General features: G+C 42.6%; 1 protein-coding gene across 1 annotated transcript; it reads left to right on the forward strand.

Moving 5' to 3' along the window:
* The first annotated feature begins 417 nt into the window (after positions 1 to 417).
* Positions 418 to 15,031, forward strand: LOC117989204 (U2 snRNP-associated SURP motif-containing protein). Its single transcript, XM_034976537.2, has 17 exons — positions 418 to 733; positions 1,438 to 1,531; positions 1,928 to 2,114; positions 2,820 to 2,985; positions 4,089 to 4,254; positions 4,903 to 5,066; positions 7,711 to 7,776; positions 8,079 to 8,122; positions 9,703 to 9,923; positions 10,296 to 10,407; positions 11,536 to 11,778; positions 12,082 to 12,268; positions 12,497 to 12,692; positions 12,785 to 12,953; positions 13,268 to 13,448; positions 14,199 to 14,338; positions 14,751 to 15,031. The coding sequence occupies exons 1-17, from the start codon at positions 659 to 661 to the stop codon at positions 14,983 to 14,985; spliced, it is 2,646 nt and encodes an 881-aa protein (XP_034832428.1). The 5' UTR covers positions 418 to 658; the 3' UTR covers positions 14,986 to 15,031.
* Positions 15,032 to 17,015: the final 1,984 nt, after the last annotated feature.

A 17,015-nucleotide genomic window follows, 5' to 3' on the forward strand; every position in this document is an offset into this window, starting at 1 on the left:
GTAGAACCAAATAAAATATTGGTAAATAGAAATTAATTGTTAGAGAATATTTTTTTCTTTAAAATACAAATATGTTAATGTAAACTAAACTACCAATTTGGTAGAAAAATTAAACATGGGATGCCTTGACCACAGAATAATATATCGAATTTGTCCAGTCACAGTAGCGCGGTCTGCTATTGACTTTTGGTACTAAATGAATTGAAGTACCATGCTATTTGTTCTAAGATTGATGACCCTGGTTAGAGGCCTAGACGGCTCAAAACTTACAATGATTGACATTGTGTGACATGTTTCTAAAGTTACCCATGACCACTGTAATCCATCATGGATTCTCTCTATGGAAAATTACTAATCTGTGTAAAATTCTACGTCAATCACAGTGATCATAGACTATGGAGATGTCAATGTCAATAATTTATAGTCTATGGTTTGTAATTGATTTTGTTTTTGGGTTATATTTTAAAATCAATGAAAATTATTTGTTTTGAGGCTTAAACTCTGGAGTAAATTATATAATTAAATTTTGTTTATGATAATGTTAAATAGAGGTACGAATGAAGGAAAAATGAGTGCCCGGGTGTGATAATATAAACATGTAAACAGGTTCACACCAGTAAATTTTTATTTAGCATTTTATAGAAGTTAAATAGTAACAATGAGTAACAGGGGTTTATCAAAGAAGGAGTTAGAAGATCTCCGTAAGAAAGAAGAAGAAGAAGCGGCTGCACACGTAAGCACACATTGTACAAAATTATCATAAACAATACAATCAATCAAGTACCACTCCGCAGTGAATTATGGTTTTTTGTGTATGAAAAAATTGGGTCTATTCAATTATTACAATTTTGATCAATTTCTCTTCAAGTCTCTACCCATGCCAGATTAAAGGCTAAGCTTTGTACATTGATTATAGGTACCTATAGTGTGCACAAAACAGGTAGTAACAATTGAGGCATATGATTGTGTATTGTACAAATACATATCACAGCTGGGCTTGTATATTTAATCCTTAATATATGACCTGCATAAACTTCCATGTTGCAACTTCGGATTGAACCACTTGTTTTGTGTGCACTATACCTACACACAATTTCAAGACTGTACTTGCTTAAAAAAGGGTAAACTGACTGACATATCAGTATACTGCTCAAAAAGCTAAGTGTATGTAAGTTATATCTATAAGTGGATGATGACAGCGACCTCGTCTGGAAAAATAGCCTTATGTAAGCTAACTCTGTACCAAATTTCATCAAAATCGGTTGAACTGTTGAGCCGTGAAAATATAGCAGACAGACAGACACACTTTCAATTTTATAATATTATAGTATGGAGTATGGATGTAGAGAGAAGTAAACATAATATCAATATCCACTAACAGAAGATTTCCAGCCCAAATAAATTGGCTACTTTTCAATAGTATTATTTGGTTTGCAGGTATTTAAGGAGTTTGTGGAGACATTCCAAGAGGTTCCCAGTAGCACTTCTAAAGTCTGGGTGAAGGCAGGCACTTATGATGCAGGGGCTAGAAGTAAGTAAAAGCATAGTAACATAAATGTATCACAAAATTAATTAAAATAGCCAGTGGCGCCTATTCTGTTGTCTTTCTCTAAACTAAATTTAGAATATCTGCATCTTTTTCTTTTTAATATTGCTAAAAAAGGACAGAACATGAAGTGTCTACCTTTAAAGTGACTGCACATAAATTGGGTTACACGAGACCTATAAAACTCAAAAACATATTATATAATTTAAGTGTGTAATTTTGTGGGTGGTTCTGTGACAAATAAAAAATGAATAAAATAAGTCTAAAAGTACAGTGCGACAAGGTTCTCTTGCATGACATTGACAGGGGGGTGCTGTTGGAGAACAAAGGCTTAGAATTCATTTCATTTCATTTCACTCTAAGTGGTATTTGTGTTATCAGAGGAAGACACGTCAGAGAGAGGCAAGCTGTACAAGCCAATCTCGCGTCTGGACGAGAAGCGCAGCACGACGGAGGCGGAGGTTATGCGCAGCCTGGTGCAGCGCAGCGAGCCCGCACGCTTACGCAACAAGAAGAGTGGTGACAAGAAGAAGAGCAACTTGGAGCTCTTCAAAGAAGAACTGAGACAGTTAGTGTTATTTCATACAATGTTCTTGTGTCTCATAGTTATATCTAGCTTATGCTCGCGACTTCGTCCGCGTGGACTACACAAATTTCAAAACCCTATTTCACCCCCATAGGGGTTGAATTTTAATAAATCCTTTCTTAGCGGATGCCTATGTCATAATAGCTATCTGCATGCCAAATTTCAACCCGATCCGTCCTGTAGTTTGAGCTGTGTGTTGATAGATCAGTCAGTCAGTTAGTCACCTTTTCCTTTTATATATTTAGATTGGGTATTTGATTACATTGAAAATAAATTATTTCTCAGTAATTATTAAATAGAGGGTCCTTCCAAAATACGAAAAATCCACGTCCGTTGTTAGTTTTAAGTGTAATAGCCATTTTAAATTATCGATAAAACTAAAAAAGTACGTCATTATGATGTGACGTCACATTCTAGTATTTCATAGAGTATCGCATACTAAGTGCGCGTTTTGACATTTGATAAAAAGTTACTGATTTGACTAGTTGTCAAAAATACTGTATTTGCACAAATACAGTTTTAACTACTTTACAGACAAGTCGACTTGTCATGCACACTGCTAGCCATACAGCATACACTGTTAAGTCTACTGGATGCTGCTTTAAATCTGCTGCAAACTTGACAGTAAACTTGATAGTGTATGGCCATTTTTAAATTTATTGTGCAAGTTTTTATTGTTCTTTCTAGGATACAAGAGGAACGCTCAGAGCGTCACAAGTACAAGAATGTGCTGCGCGACCGCGGCGTGGCGGGGCCCGTGGAGCCTGTGCTGGACATGCTGCCCGACGTGGGCTCCTACGACACCGGCGACCCCAACACTACCAATCTCTACCTGGGCAACTTGAACCCCAAGGTGAGCGCTCCGACAACACTGGCGACCCCAACCGCCGCAACGGCGGAAAATATCGTGCTTGCTTCGCTCGCGCGTTATTTGTTCGTTTGCTTATTCTTCGTAAAAAATCGGTGACATTTGCGATTTTCATCCATTCGTATTGTGTTGGCAAAATTTTTTCTGTGAGTAACCACTTATTCCGACTACTATTTCTGTCACTTATTCCGACCATTTCTCCTATAATTTTGCTTTAAGTTAACTTTTTATTTATTTACGTGTACATGCAAATTTTTTTCTCTGTGAGTTGTATTTTTTATTTTGTAACTAGCGACCCGCCCCGGCTTCGCATTGGTGCAATGTAGATACTAATGTGGTGTAAGTGAGTAGTGATTAATAATCCATACTTCGATACTAATATTACAAATGCGACCACCTTTCGTGTAACTTTGACCATTTATTCAGCGCACGCCTCTGAATCTTTCACAGCCTCAATAGCTCAACCGGTAAAGGAGTGGACTGAAAACCGAAAGGTCGACGGTTCAAACCCCGCCCGTTGCACTATTGTCGTACCTACTCCTAGCACAAGCCTGACGCTTAGTTGGAGAGGAAAGGGGAATATTAGTCATTTAACATGGCTCATATTCTTTTTATAAATGAGAGGATTTTTTCCGACCTAATTCTCATTATTTCAATTTCCCTAGGAATCTCTAATTTTTTGAGAATTAAACTATACCCAGTGGCGTGCACAGTGTTTGAAGCTAGGGTAGGCATTTGTTAGGTAGGAACCTATTTACTGGCAGGTCATAATGAAAACTATGCATTGAGCTATTACAACTGGGGTAAGCAGTGCATTTTTGCCTCTATGACCTGCACGCCACTGGTCTATACCTATAAACATTCCTCTTGAATCACTCTATCTATTGATAAAAACCGCATTAAAATCCGTTGCGTAGTTTAAAAGATCTACGCGTTCAAACCTACATACAGACAACGGGAAGCGACTTTATTTTATACTATGTAGAAATATGTGTATTATATTGTGTTGGTAAAATAAAAATAAAAATGATGAAAGTATAGAAAAAGAAATGCTTTTCTTATAGAAATATGAATTTCTTTATATCCAGATAACGGAACAGCAACTGATGGAGATCTTCGGGCGGTACGGGCCGCTGGCGAGCATCAAGATCATGTGGCCGCGCTCGGACGAGGAGAAGGCGCGCGGCCGCAACTGCGGCTTTGTGGCCTTCATGTCCAGGAAGGACGGGGAGAGGGCGCTGAGGTGCATGAATGGTGAGTTACAGTACGCGCCCAAAAGTGATGAACATCGATATTTAGAAGGAGATAGCAGATTGTAGAGCACTGTCTCGATCGTTGAGTCCGACAAAACGTCATATGGGTATGAGTGGCGGAGACAACGCTCTACAAAGCTGAAATGTCGTTCTAAAGGCCGATGTTCATCACTTTCAGCCGCGTACTGTATAATATACTAACGGATAACCGGCGTGTGCTACCACGCTAAAATAAACTTAAAAATAAACAAACTCTAAGCATCTTCGCATTGCCTTTCTAATGAAATTGTTTTGGGGCACATCGGTTGGGTGGTTTCAAAGTCTGTAATGGACAGTGGTAGAAATATTTTTTTGTGTTTTATATCTTAAGAAGATTTCGGAGAATATATTTTGGAGAGTCAAGCGGTGATAGCATAGTGGTAAAGATGTCTGCCTCCTTGTTGGGGTGTCCAGGGTTTGATCCCGGGCACCCACCTCTAACATTTCAGAGTTATGTGCATTTTAAGTAATTATCTATCACTTGTTTTAACATGGAAGGAAAACATCGTGAGGAAACCTACATATGCCTGAGAAGTCTTGATTAAATTTTCATTTCATTCAGCCATACTAGCAATTTCATGTAAGGAATAACCACAATTTGTTGAAACAGGTAAGGAGATAATGAGCTACGAGATGAAGCTAGGGTGGGGCAAAGCACTAGTCATACCCCCCGTGCCCATCTATATACCCCCCGCCTTGCAGCAACCCTGCAAACCGCCGCCGCCTTCCGGGCTACCGTTCAACGCGCAACCACCCAAACATCTCGCCAATAAGGTAATTAGTACATGTGCTATAGATAAAGGGGTGATGAGTTACAAGATGAAAGGGGCAAATACCCCCCGCCTTCCAGCAACCCTGCAAACCCTCGCCGCCTTCCGGGCTACCGTTCAACGCGCAACCACCCAAACATCTCGCCAATAAGGTAATTAGTACATGTGCTATAGATAAAGGGGTGATGAGCTACAAGATGAAAGGGGCAAATACCCCCCGCCTTCCAGCAACCCTGCAAACCCTCGCCGCCTTCCGGGCTACCGTTCAACGCGCAACCACCCAAACATCTCGCCAATAAGGTAATTAGTACATGTGCTATAGATAAAGGGGTGATGAGTTACAAGATGAAAGGGGCAAATACCCCCCGCCTTCCAGCAACCCTGCAAACCCTCGCCGCCTTCCGGGCTACCGTTCAACGCGCAACCACCCAATCATCTCGCCAATAAGGTAATTAGTACATGTGCTATAGATAAAGGGGTGATGAGTTACAAGATGAAAGGGGCAAATACCCCCCGCCTTCCAGCAACCCTGCAAACCCTCGCCGCCTTCCGGGCTACCGTTCAACGCGCAACCACCCAAACATCTCGCCAATAAGGTAATTAGTACATGTGCTATAGATAAAGGGGTGATGAGTTACAAGATGAAAGGGGCAAATACCCCCCGCCTTCCAGCAACCCTGCAAACCCTCGCCGCCTTCCGGGCTACCGTTCAACGCGCAACCACCCAAACATCTCGCCAATAAGGTAATTAGTACATGTGCTATAGATAAAGGGGTGATGAGTTACAAGATGAAAGGGGCAAATACCCCCCGCCTTCCAGCAACCCTGCAAACCCTCGCCGCTTTCCGGGCTACCGTTCAACGCGCAACCACCCAAACATCTCGCCAATAAGGTAATTAGTACATGTGCTATAGATAAAGGGGTGATGAGTTACAAGATGAAAGGGGCAAATACCCCCCGCCTTCCAGCAACCCTGCAAACCCTCGCCGCCTTCCGGGCTACCGTTCAACGCGCAACCACCCAAACATCTCGCCAATAAGGTAATTAGTACATGTGCTATAGATAAAGGGGTGATGAGTTACAAGATGAAAGGGGCAAATACCCCCCGCCTTCCAGCAACCCTGCAAACCCTCGCCGCCTTCCGGGCTACCGTTCAACGCGCAACCACCCAAACATCTCGCCAATAAGGTAATTAGTACATGTGCTATAGATAAAGGGGGGATGAGCTACAAGATGGAAGGGGCAAATACCCCCCGCCTTCCAGCAACCCTGCAAACCCTCGCCGCTTTCCGGGCTACCGTTCAACGCGCAACCACCCAAACATCTCGCTCATAAGGTAATTAGTACATGTGTTATAGATAAAGGGGTGATGAGCTACAAGATGAAAGGGGCAAATACCCCCCGCCTTCCAGCAACCCTGCAAACCCTCGCCGCCTTCCGGGCTACCGTTCAACGCGCAACCACCCAAACATCTCGCCAATAAGGTAATTAGTACATGTGCTATAGATAAAGGGGTGATGAGCTACAAGATGAAAGGGGCAAATACCCCCCGCCTTCCGGGCTACCGTTCAACGCGCAACCACCCAAACATCTCGCCAATAAGGTAATTAGTACATGTGCTATAGATAAAGGGGTGATGAGCTACAAGATGAAAGGGGCAAATACCCCCCGCCTTGCGGGCTACCGTTCAACGCGCAACCACCCAAACATCTCGCCAATAAGGTAATTAGTACATGTGCTATAGATAAAGGGGTGATGAGCTACAAGATGAAAGGGGCAAATACCCCCCGCCTTCCGGGCTACCGTTCAACGCGCAACCACCCAAACATCTCGCCAATAAGGTAATTAGTACATGTGCTATAGATAAAGGGGTGATGAGCTACAAGATGAAAGGGGCAAATACCCCCCGCCTTCCGGGCTACCGTTCAACGCGCAACCACCCAAACATCTCGCCAATAAGGTAATTAGTACATGTGCTATAGATAAAGGGGTGATGAGCTACAAGATGAAAGGGGCAAATACCCCCCGCCTTCCGGGCTACCGTTCAACGCGCAACCACCCAAACATCTGGCTAATAAGGTGACCCAAAATCAGGCAGAACATTAACCTTTCAAAGCAAATAAGGGATTTATGTCAAGACGTGGCGGGCATGAGCAGTGTCACGTATGAGGCGTGAACGAGGCCCGTTCCCGCCACGTGTTGGCATAAATCATCCCTAAGTCATACACATTGTCACAATTGGATGCCATTATCTTGACATCCGCGGATGCGGATTATCACGAAGTTATAATGCGGAATTAACGCGAATGTTCTGTATTTGCGGATGCGACTATCCGTAACACCCCTGTAGGGTGCCATTGTACACTTTTTGATTGGTCAGTTAGCAACGAAGATAATCAACTAGCAAACACGCGCGAGGCACGCGCCACTCTGGCCCCACCCACTATCTTTGCAGGTCGCTACTTGTTGCACATATAAGCTCCGCATTAATTGATGCGGATGCGAATATCCGTAGCACCCCTGTTACAAACTAAACCTTCATAGTTCATACGTATGTATGTATGTTACTTGTACGCAAAAAAAATTCAATAACAAAAAGGTAAAACGTAAGAACTTTTTATTTAAAAATATGTTCATAATTTTTGTAGATACCGAGAATTAGGCCTGGAGAGTATTTCCCGAGCGACACAGAAGACAAACAGGTTTATGACCAGGTAATTTTGTTGAACTATACATATCTATGTATTTGAATATAAATATATAAAAGGGAAAGGTGACTGACTGTCTGACTGACTGATTTATCAACGCACAGCTCAAACTACTGGACGGATCGGCTGAAATTTGGCATGCAGATATCTATTATGACGTCGGCGTCCGTTAAGAAAGGATTTTTGAAAATTCAATCCCTAAGGGGGTGAAATAGAGGTTTGAAATTTATGTAGTCCACGCAGACGAAGTCGCGGGAATAAGCTAGTGATTAATATGCAAATGTGGCTAATAGTTTGTTGTTTTACAGATATTATCGCAATCCATAGTCAGAGTGGTCATACCAACCGAGAGGTTTGTTTGTTTTATATCATCCTATTATTTTGACCCCCATAAAGCTATACTGTATACTACTAAGCCTCCGCTGTCAGTCCGTCCGTTTGTCTGTCAGCGGGCTGTATCTCGTGAACCGTAATAGGTAGAAAGTTTAATTTTTTACAGAATTGGTACTTCTATTGCCGCTATAACAAAAAATAATAATAATTTCAAAATTTGAAAAATAAAAAAGGGTTATTTCTTGTACGATGGTACGGAACCCTTCGTGTGCGAGTCCGACCCGCGCTAACCAAATTTTTTCTATTCCTTCCTAAAAATGGAATCCCGTGCGCGTTTAGTTTTGCATTCAATCGCGCGTAAAGGTCACACATTTTTTTTTAAATAAAAATAACGAGCAACAAGCAGGCGGGTCCCCTGATGTTAAATGATTGCTGTCATTAGCATTAAGGCTCCCCCACATAGCCGCGTTATTATCGGTCGATAATATCGCATGCGTTATTGCGATATCTGTACATTTTGTAATATGATGGTCATGTAGTTACACACTGCTGCGATAATACGTCCTACTTCCATTGCGGCGTTATTATAGCATCAGTGTGTACATGACCATCCTAATACAAAATGTACTGAAAATAGATATCGCAATAACGCATGCGATATTATCGACCGATAATAACGCGGCTGTGTGGGGGAGCCTTTATCATTAGCATTGGCATTCCGAACCAGTGGTAAATTAAAACTACCTGACTTTTCATAAGCACTTGTAACAAGTTTACATGAATAAAAAAACATTCTATTCTATTAAATGGGCGACAGCAATCAATTTTTACAGCACCAGAGGAACCGCCAATGCGTTGCCGGCTTTTCAGGAATTTGTTGGACCACACACTTATGTTTCCATTTGGAATGTTACTAGCACAGACCACCACCTATAGACGGCTAATAGCCGGACATTCCCGATCGCCAAGCTTAAGGCAGTTGCTTAGCATAAAAGTCGGCCCACTCCCGTTCGGTACCCTCATTCCGCACATTGTCTTGATTACGTGACTTTTGAGTCCACCAATCAGAACAAAGCATTCTCCCCTGTCCCCCGCCAACACTTTACGATTTTTAGGGTTTCGTACCTCAAAAGGAAAAACGGAACCCTTGTAGGATCACTTTGTTGTCCCTCTGTCTGTCTGTCAAGAAACCTACGGGGTACTTCCCGTTGACCTAGAATCATGAAATTTGGCAGGTAGGTAGGTAGGTCTTATAGCAGACATATGGGGAAATCTGAAAACCGTGAATTTGTGGTTACATCACAAAAAAAATATTAAATTGTGGTCATGAACTAGTAATTAGTGTTTTCAATTTTCAAAGTAAGATAATTTTATCAAGTAGGGTATCATATGAAAGGGCTTCGCTTGTGCATTCTAAAACAGATTTTTGTTTATTTTTATGCATTATAGTTTTTGATTTATCGTGCAAAATGTCGAAAAAGTACGACTGTAGTACGGAGCCCTCGTTGCGCGAGCCTGAGTCGCACTTGGCCGGTTTTAGTTTTCATGCAAAACCTTGTATATGCGTACTCCTGAGGTTGAATTCTCCGTGGTTACCAGAAACATCCTAATGCTGATCCACCGCATGGTGGAGTTCGTGATCCGCGAGGGGCCGATGTTCGAAGCGATCATAATGAACAAGGAGATGAACAACCCGTTCTTCCGGTTCCTGTTCGAGAACCAGTCGGCTGCGCACATATACTACAGGTGGAAGCTGTACTCCATGCTGCAGGGGGACTCCCCCAAGCAGTGGTCGCTGGAAGACTTTAGAATGTTTAAAGGTAGGTATTATTAAATGTGAAACTACTTTGATATACTTTAACAAACAGTGCGACAAGGCTATCTTAGCGCGTGGCAAAAATCGGAACTAACGTTGCCGTCAAGTGTCCCCTTTGTTCTTGTTTGAATAGTCTAAGCCTTTGTCCAACAGCGCCTCCCTGTCAATGTCATTCAATTGCCAAAAGACTCTTGTTGTACTGTAGTAGTGTACAGTACGATTCAAACTTAAATGCGTTTGCGTGAAGTTGCGATACGTGCGCTGTTACCCTCCCCGCTACCCCGGATACCCAAAATGTGTGCGGTGCGCAACGTCGTGCGCAAACTTCAGGGGCGCATTTACGTTTGAATCGTACTATACATTATTGTATTGATAGGTGGGTCGGTGTGGCGGCCGCCGGTGATGAACTTGTACACGGCGGGCATGCCCGACGAGCTGGTGGAGGAAGACGACGCCAAGGACAATATACGAGGGACCCTCTCTATTAAGTATGTTACGTTTTTTTTAAATTCAGATACAAGCTAGCCGTTGACTGCAATCTCATCTGGTGGTAAGTGACGATGCAGTCTAAGATGGAAGGGGTATGGCAATTTTTTTTTTAATAAACCCTAAAATGCCACTTTGGTTTCAACACGGCATCGTAACGGAACGCTAAATCGCTTGGTGGCACGGATTTGCCGGTAGGATGGTAACTATCCACGGCTGAAACCTCCCACCAGATCGGACCAGAAATTTAGAAATGTTATATGAGAACCAGGAATTTAGACGTTTTATATGAGCATAATGTAGTTTTTTGTGCCAGTTTCTGTTTCGACGTCAATTCGTTTAGTTGTTGTTCATTTTCCCTAATTTTACAGACAAGTTTTTTTAGCTTCTTGTATTTTTGTGAACAGTTAATAATAAACCAAAACATTTTTTGATTAAGTCATGTTTATAGTTAAAACTGTTTATATATGTATTTTGACTAAATTATATTAAATAAAAAACATGTTTAAAACAATGCTTGTTTTAAACATTTGTTCAAAGCAACACCAACTCCGCTTAACACATACAACATAAAAATAATGTCTCTAAAGAAACTCATTAAGATCGAGAGTCAATCCCGTTTGTTTCAAATTATTCACGCGAATCAAAATACTGAAACTTGCATTTCCGCTTCATAAATTAATTTTAAAATCTCACTCTTCTCAGACCAGGGCGCGTGGAACACTCGTAGCTGTAGTTTTAAGTTTACGTAATTGTTTATTACCATTGTCATCATTATTGTCTTACAAATTCAATAATTGACAATCAAAAAGTGTACCTACAATGTTTTATGTTACTTATTTTGAGTAAATGCTTTGAGTTTGAGTTTGAGATTAATATTTATGTATTGTTAAGTAAATATAGAACGACTCTTTTTTACGCACTATCAAAGTCAAAGTCAAATTATTTATTCAGAATAGGTAACATGTTACGCTTACTGATAGTCAAAATTGTTAATTTGTAAGATGTATGTAGTGGTTATAATTAATTACGTACTTGAAACTAAAGCTACGAGGGTTCCAAACGCGCCCAAGTCTGAGAAGAGCCCACATCAAACTCAGCCGGATATTCTTCTATTTTGATTTCTCCAGTCAGCGAGACCGTCTCGAAGAAATCATCCGGTCGTTACAACCGTCCCGCCGCAGCGTGGGCGAGGCGATGGCGTGGTGCCTCGAGCACGCCGAGGCGGCGGGCGAGGTGGCCGCGTGCCTCGCCGAGGCGCTGGCGCAGCCGTCCACCGCGCCGCCTCGCCGCATCGCGCGCCTCTACTTGCTGTCAGACATACTGCACAACGCGGGCGCTAAGCTGACCAACGCCAGCGCGTACCGGAGCGCGTGAGTACAGCGGTGCGATTAGTTCTGCATGCCTGGCTTATGTCGACGGTGCCAGTGGTGAAGACCAGCAGTTGTTGTTGTTGCACAACGAAAAAACGCATAAAAGCACACTGCGCGTCGCGCTGTTGACTCAAACATATAGTATACATAAGCATATGAGAGCTTTCTTGTGAAAGCATTTGCTTGTTTCATGCCGTAGTACAACGTGCGACGCAACGCACCACGCGTCTTCAGAAAAGCGGCTTAACATTTACATCCAAAATTTTTTTTTGTAATTAGTAACAACTAAAAATTTTCTTCCAGATTCCAATCCCGCCTAGTGGAGATAATGCGCAACTCCCACCTCGCGTGGTCTAACATGACGTCACGCATGCAGCAGGAAGGGTACCGCGCGCGCGTCACGCGCATCCTGCAGGCGTGGGCCGACTGGGCCGTGTACCCCACCGACTTCCTGCTGCATATCAACGACGTGTTCCTTGGACAGGAGAAGGTAAGGCCTGGTCTCGTGTGACGTCACGCGCATCCTGCAGTTGCGTACCTAGGAGGTCTGAATTTTGGGGCGGTCCGATATAAAGAATACTTTACGAAAATTTCAGCGTAGTGATGTCATCGCGTGACGGAGACGGTCGGCTGCCGCGGCACACGCGTGTATCCATTCCACTGCACTTTCATCCGAAATGCTGCAGTCTGTCTGAATCGTACTTTGTATCTGCAACAGGAGGGCGAGCCTTGCTTGTCGGGCGCGCAGGGCGAGGTGGAGTCGGGCGACGGCGGCGCGTCGCCGGCCGGCTCCACGGCGTCGGGCGGCTCCGGCGGCTCGGGCCCGCTGGACGGCGCGGCGCTGCGCCGCCTGGCCGAGCAGCGCCCCGCGCACCTCGCCGTGCACGACGTCAGCGATATCGACGGAGTACCCAGTGAGTGGAGGCGGTTCCGTCGGTTCGGGGCCGCTGGACTTTAGTCTTCAAGCACAATAAAACCTTATAAACATAACGATTGATATTTCCAGTGGACGAGGACATCGACGGCGTGCCGCTGGAGGGCGAGGCGGACGGCGACGCGGAGGGCGGCGAGCGCAGCGTGGCGGGCTTCGTGCCGTCGCGCTGGGAGAGCGTGGAGCCCGCGCTGCCTACCGCCGACGCGCAGAGGGAGCCCACGCCGCCGCCGCCGCCGGAAGGGTGAGGAACCAGTCGGAGTTCATCATGCGTAAAAAATGTGTTCAAGGAAACCTATATATATAGGGTTATGAATAGGGTAAACGCGTCCCATCTTAGGCCACATTATCACTTCCCATCAGGTGTGATTGTGGTCAAGCGTATACCTATAATGAATAAAAAAAAAAAAAAAGGAAACCTACGAACAAAACTCGTCGCTTAAGTATTTTATTTCAAAAGAAGAAGAGCGCTTTATTAATAAAGAATTTACAAACATTTTAGTATATAGTGCAACTATATACATGCGAGTTTTAGCAAGTTTCATATTGTCATTGCAGTGTGGTGGAGTCCCCGCGCAGCCGCAACGCCGAGGCGACGTTACGGCGGGAGACGCTGCGCGACATCGAGGTGCGCGTGCTGAAGTACGCGGACGAGCTGGAGGCGGGCGCGCGCGCACTGCGGCCCGGCCTCGCCGCGCACGCGCAGATACAGCACTACCGGCGGAAGCTTATCAAGAAGGTGGGTAGTGCGAGTGAGCCATATCACTACCCATATTATAAACCACGGACCAATCGTTGGTGATAGGATCCTGTACAAGACGTACAAGATTAGACGTAGAAGTACAAGATTTTACGTCTCACCAAACCAAACCAAACCAAATTCGAGAGTCGAAATACTTCCGCGTTACAGTAAACTGGATCTTAAATGCCTTGTTTTAAAGCTCAAGTTTGTCTACACTTCTACAGCCAGCGCTCCAAGCGGAAACATTGCGAAATTAAAATCAGTGGCATTGAATATTTTACTTCAATTCAAGGCTGTTTAGGTCCAGTTTACTGTAACGCGGAAATATTTCGACTCTCGAATTTGGTTTGGTTTGGTGAGACGTAAAATCTTGTACAACGGGTACTGACCGCGAGTCTTGCGAGAGTTCCATTTACGTGGTTATGTCTGCCCCAGAAAGAGCTTGTTTGCTTCATATAAAACGTGCGACTTCCTTCTGTCGCATTACACCATGGCACCCAAAATATGTCTTTTAAACACTATCACCTCAATTTGGCTTGATCTACATATATCCATTATACTTATAGTGTCTCGATAGCTTAACGGCTAAAGGAGTGGACTGAAAACCGAAAGGTCGCCGGTTCATATCCCACCCGTTGCAGTATTGTCGTACCTACTCCTAGCACAAGCTTTACGCTTAATTGGAGAGGAAAGGAGAATAGGTATTACTCAGCATCAGCAAAAAACTAAACGTATATATTTGTCTAGGCTCTCCGCGAGGCGAAAGAGGCCGAGGAAGCCGCGTCGCCCCCCGCCGTAGAGGAGGACTTGTTCTCAGTGACGTCGAAGAAGTCCAAGAAGTCTCGCGAGCCCACGCTGTCGCCGCCGCCCAAGCGCTCTCGACACGGGTAAGTGGGAAAATAAATAAAATATTTTACAAACTATGTATAACGCGTAAAATTTAAGCTCTCACGCTCCGTTTTAACTTTATTTGTCAACTGTCATGTCAAAAGTACGATTTCCTAACTTGTTTTAAAGGTGAACCGTACTTTTGATATGACAGTCGAGAGAGGCGCTACAGGCGGCAAGTGTTCGTCGATTTTTTAACAGATGGAGCTTAGCCTCTCTGAGGGGGGCCTTTCTGGCACATAAATCAGCTAGATTTATGTGCCAGAAAGATGGGGTTTTTTTATGATGTGGCTATGTGACATGGGCACGATTTTAATAATAATGTATTCGTAATGTCAACTCACCAACCCGCACGCTATGTACTCGTGGTTCGTGGAATTATTCAAATTAAAATTCATCATGTTTCTACAGAGACCGCAAATCAAGATCACGGTCAAGATCGCGGGAAAGAGAGAGGGAACGCGAACGGGAGAGGGAGAGAGACAGAGAACGCGAGCGAGAAAGAGACAGGGAGCGCGAAAGAGAAAGGGACAGGGAACGTGAGCGCGAGCGGGAAAGGGACAGGGAAAGAGACAGGCGGAGAAGGTCCCCCGCCACGCCCCCGCATCACAGAAAACATGCAAAGCACGCCAAATATAAGTACTGATATACTCTGTAGCTATTAAGTATGTATAATAAAATTTAAGGACATATTTTTTCGTTTTTTTTAAATTTTAAAATCCTGTTAGATACCTAAGGAACAAAGCGACAGAGACACGTGTTCGTGATCTTACTTACTAAACTTACTTAACTAAAGCTTACTGCAGCTTCAGTTGGTGGGCGAGACGGAGACTGTCGGGTCTCTGTCGCACTCGCCCCGTGAAGTTGTATCCTAAAGACTTGTAGGCGTTTAAATTCACCCTAGGGGTATGTAATATCGACAGCTGCTAGGAAAAACGTCGTATCTCATTTTTCATAACTTTACAGGAGAGCGCAGCGGTAAGCAACAACACGATCGTAAAATAGTAGCGGGTGGTCTAATATCCAATAATGTACCTGGCAATGCAGGTACATACACATTGCAGGTGTTACATTCATCTACTTCCATGTTTCCCAAAGAGCTAATTTTTCGAAAACATTAAAAGGTGGATAGAAATAAAAGGGTTTATCATGAAAACAAAATTTTATTCGATACTAAATTATTTCAGGAAACATTACACAAAATTTAAAATTCACAGTTTTAAAACGTATTATAAAATTACAAAATAAAATAAAATCTATCGCTTCAAAATAATACTTCACCTTTGGCCACTGCATTTGTAAGTGGTAAAAAATATATATAAATTCGCAACTTTTTTTAGAGAGTGGGACTTGCAATTGGGGCTTTAATACCAGTAAAGATGTCGTATATACTCGTAGCCTACCACTTCACAAGAGTTAACTCCGATCCCAAGAAAATATTATACCTACTTGCGGCCTTTTACGGCCGAAATTAATGATTAACCTACAAAAAAAATATCTGTATTGCCGTAATTTGCTGAACTTACTCAAAAATTGTATGATATTTTTGACAACTATCAATGTCCATAAAATCGACAGATTACGGATATTATTATGTTCATTAATTTCGGCCGTTACACGGCAACCAAAAATCAGCTTTATGTATTTTACCATCCGGTTCAAATTAAATTGAATAAAAACGGAGGCCGCTTCGATTTTACTTTCTCAAGTGTAAACTGATGTTTGAAATAACAGCTCATTCGATTTTCAATCAACAACAAATTCAGCTAAAATACTTACTAATTTTTTTACGTTATCAAACCCCAACTGCATTAAAATATACATCTGAGTTTATAATATTAAATATAAAAGTAAAAAAAATGGGATTACATTTAATTGTCATTTAAAAAAATTAATTTAATAATTCATTTGACAAAATGACTAGTTGTTGTTTTCTTACAACTTTCTTTTTCTTTTTTTATTACTTAAAACCCCCGAGATTCTAGTGTTGCATGAATTCATTTAAAAAAATAAATTATAAATCGAATGTGAAGGATGCCTCTGATCAACAAAACATGAACAATAAGTCGAAATTATGTTTGTTAAAGGCATCTTAATAAAACGTAAAATTTTATTAATTTATTAGCGAAATGAATCAATTTATCTGTAATCTTTCGACTAGTTATTAGGCAACGTTATTTGTCAAAAAAATGCCATACAATTTTTGAATTTTTGGCAATAACGTTGTTTAGGTAACTTATCGACAAATTACAGATAAGTCTTTATTAGTCCGCTAATGAAACCTAAAAACATTTTAATAAAAAAAAATACAACACACAAATACACACATAATTAATTAAAATTGCGCTTGTCATAACGGCTCCAGTACGCTTGGCGATTCAGGGCCAATGCGTAAAGCAGTTAGCGCATTACGCCAAGATCCTATTCCTTCTATGTTTATGAAAACAACACAAAATTCGGCAAGCGTTGGCCGCACGCAGCAAATAAAGCCAAGCATTGACCAAGCGCGTTGGGCCAATGTGTATTTTACAACATAATCATGTCAATAGAAAAAGGAATAGAAAATGGCGACGTTAATCATTGCCTCTCACACACTGAATCTCGTATTGTGTGTGAATGAAACGGAATGAGTCGTTTCTTTATTGGCACGAGTTAAACAAAAATCCGTTCACTCAG

Source organism: Maniola hyperantus, chromosome 2 (genome assembly GCF_902806685.2).
Source record: "Maniola hyperantus chromosome 2, iAphHyp1.2, whole genome shotgun sequence".
Taxonomy (NCBI): domain Eukaryota; kingdom Metazoa; phylum Arthropoda; class Insecta; order Lepidoptera; family Nymphalidae; genus Maniola; species Maniola hyperantus.

What these genes read in the sequence shown, in the direction of transcription:
- LOC117989204 (XM_034976537.2), top strand. Translation starts at nt 659, where the DNA reads ATGAGTAACAGGGGTTTATCAAAGAAGGAGTTAGAAGATCTCCGTAAG. An exon ending in CCAAACATCTCGCCAATAAG is followed by an intron (nt 5,067 to 7,710) that starts GTAATTAGTACA and finishes TAATTTTTGTAG; the next exon opens with ATACCGAGAATTAGGCCTGG. An exon ending in CGATATCGACGGAGTACCCA is followed by an intron (nt 12,693 to 12,784) that starts GTGAGTGGAGGC and finishes TGATATTTCCAG; the next exon opens with TGGACGAGGACATCGACGGC.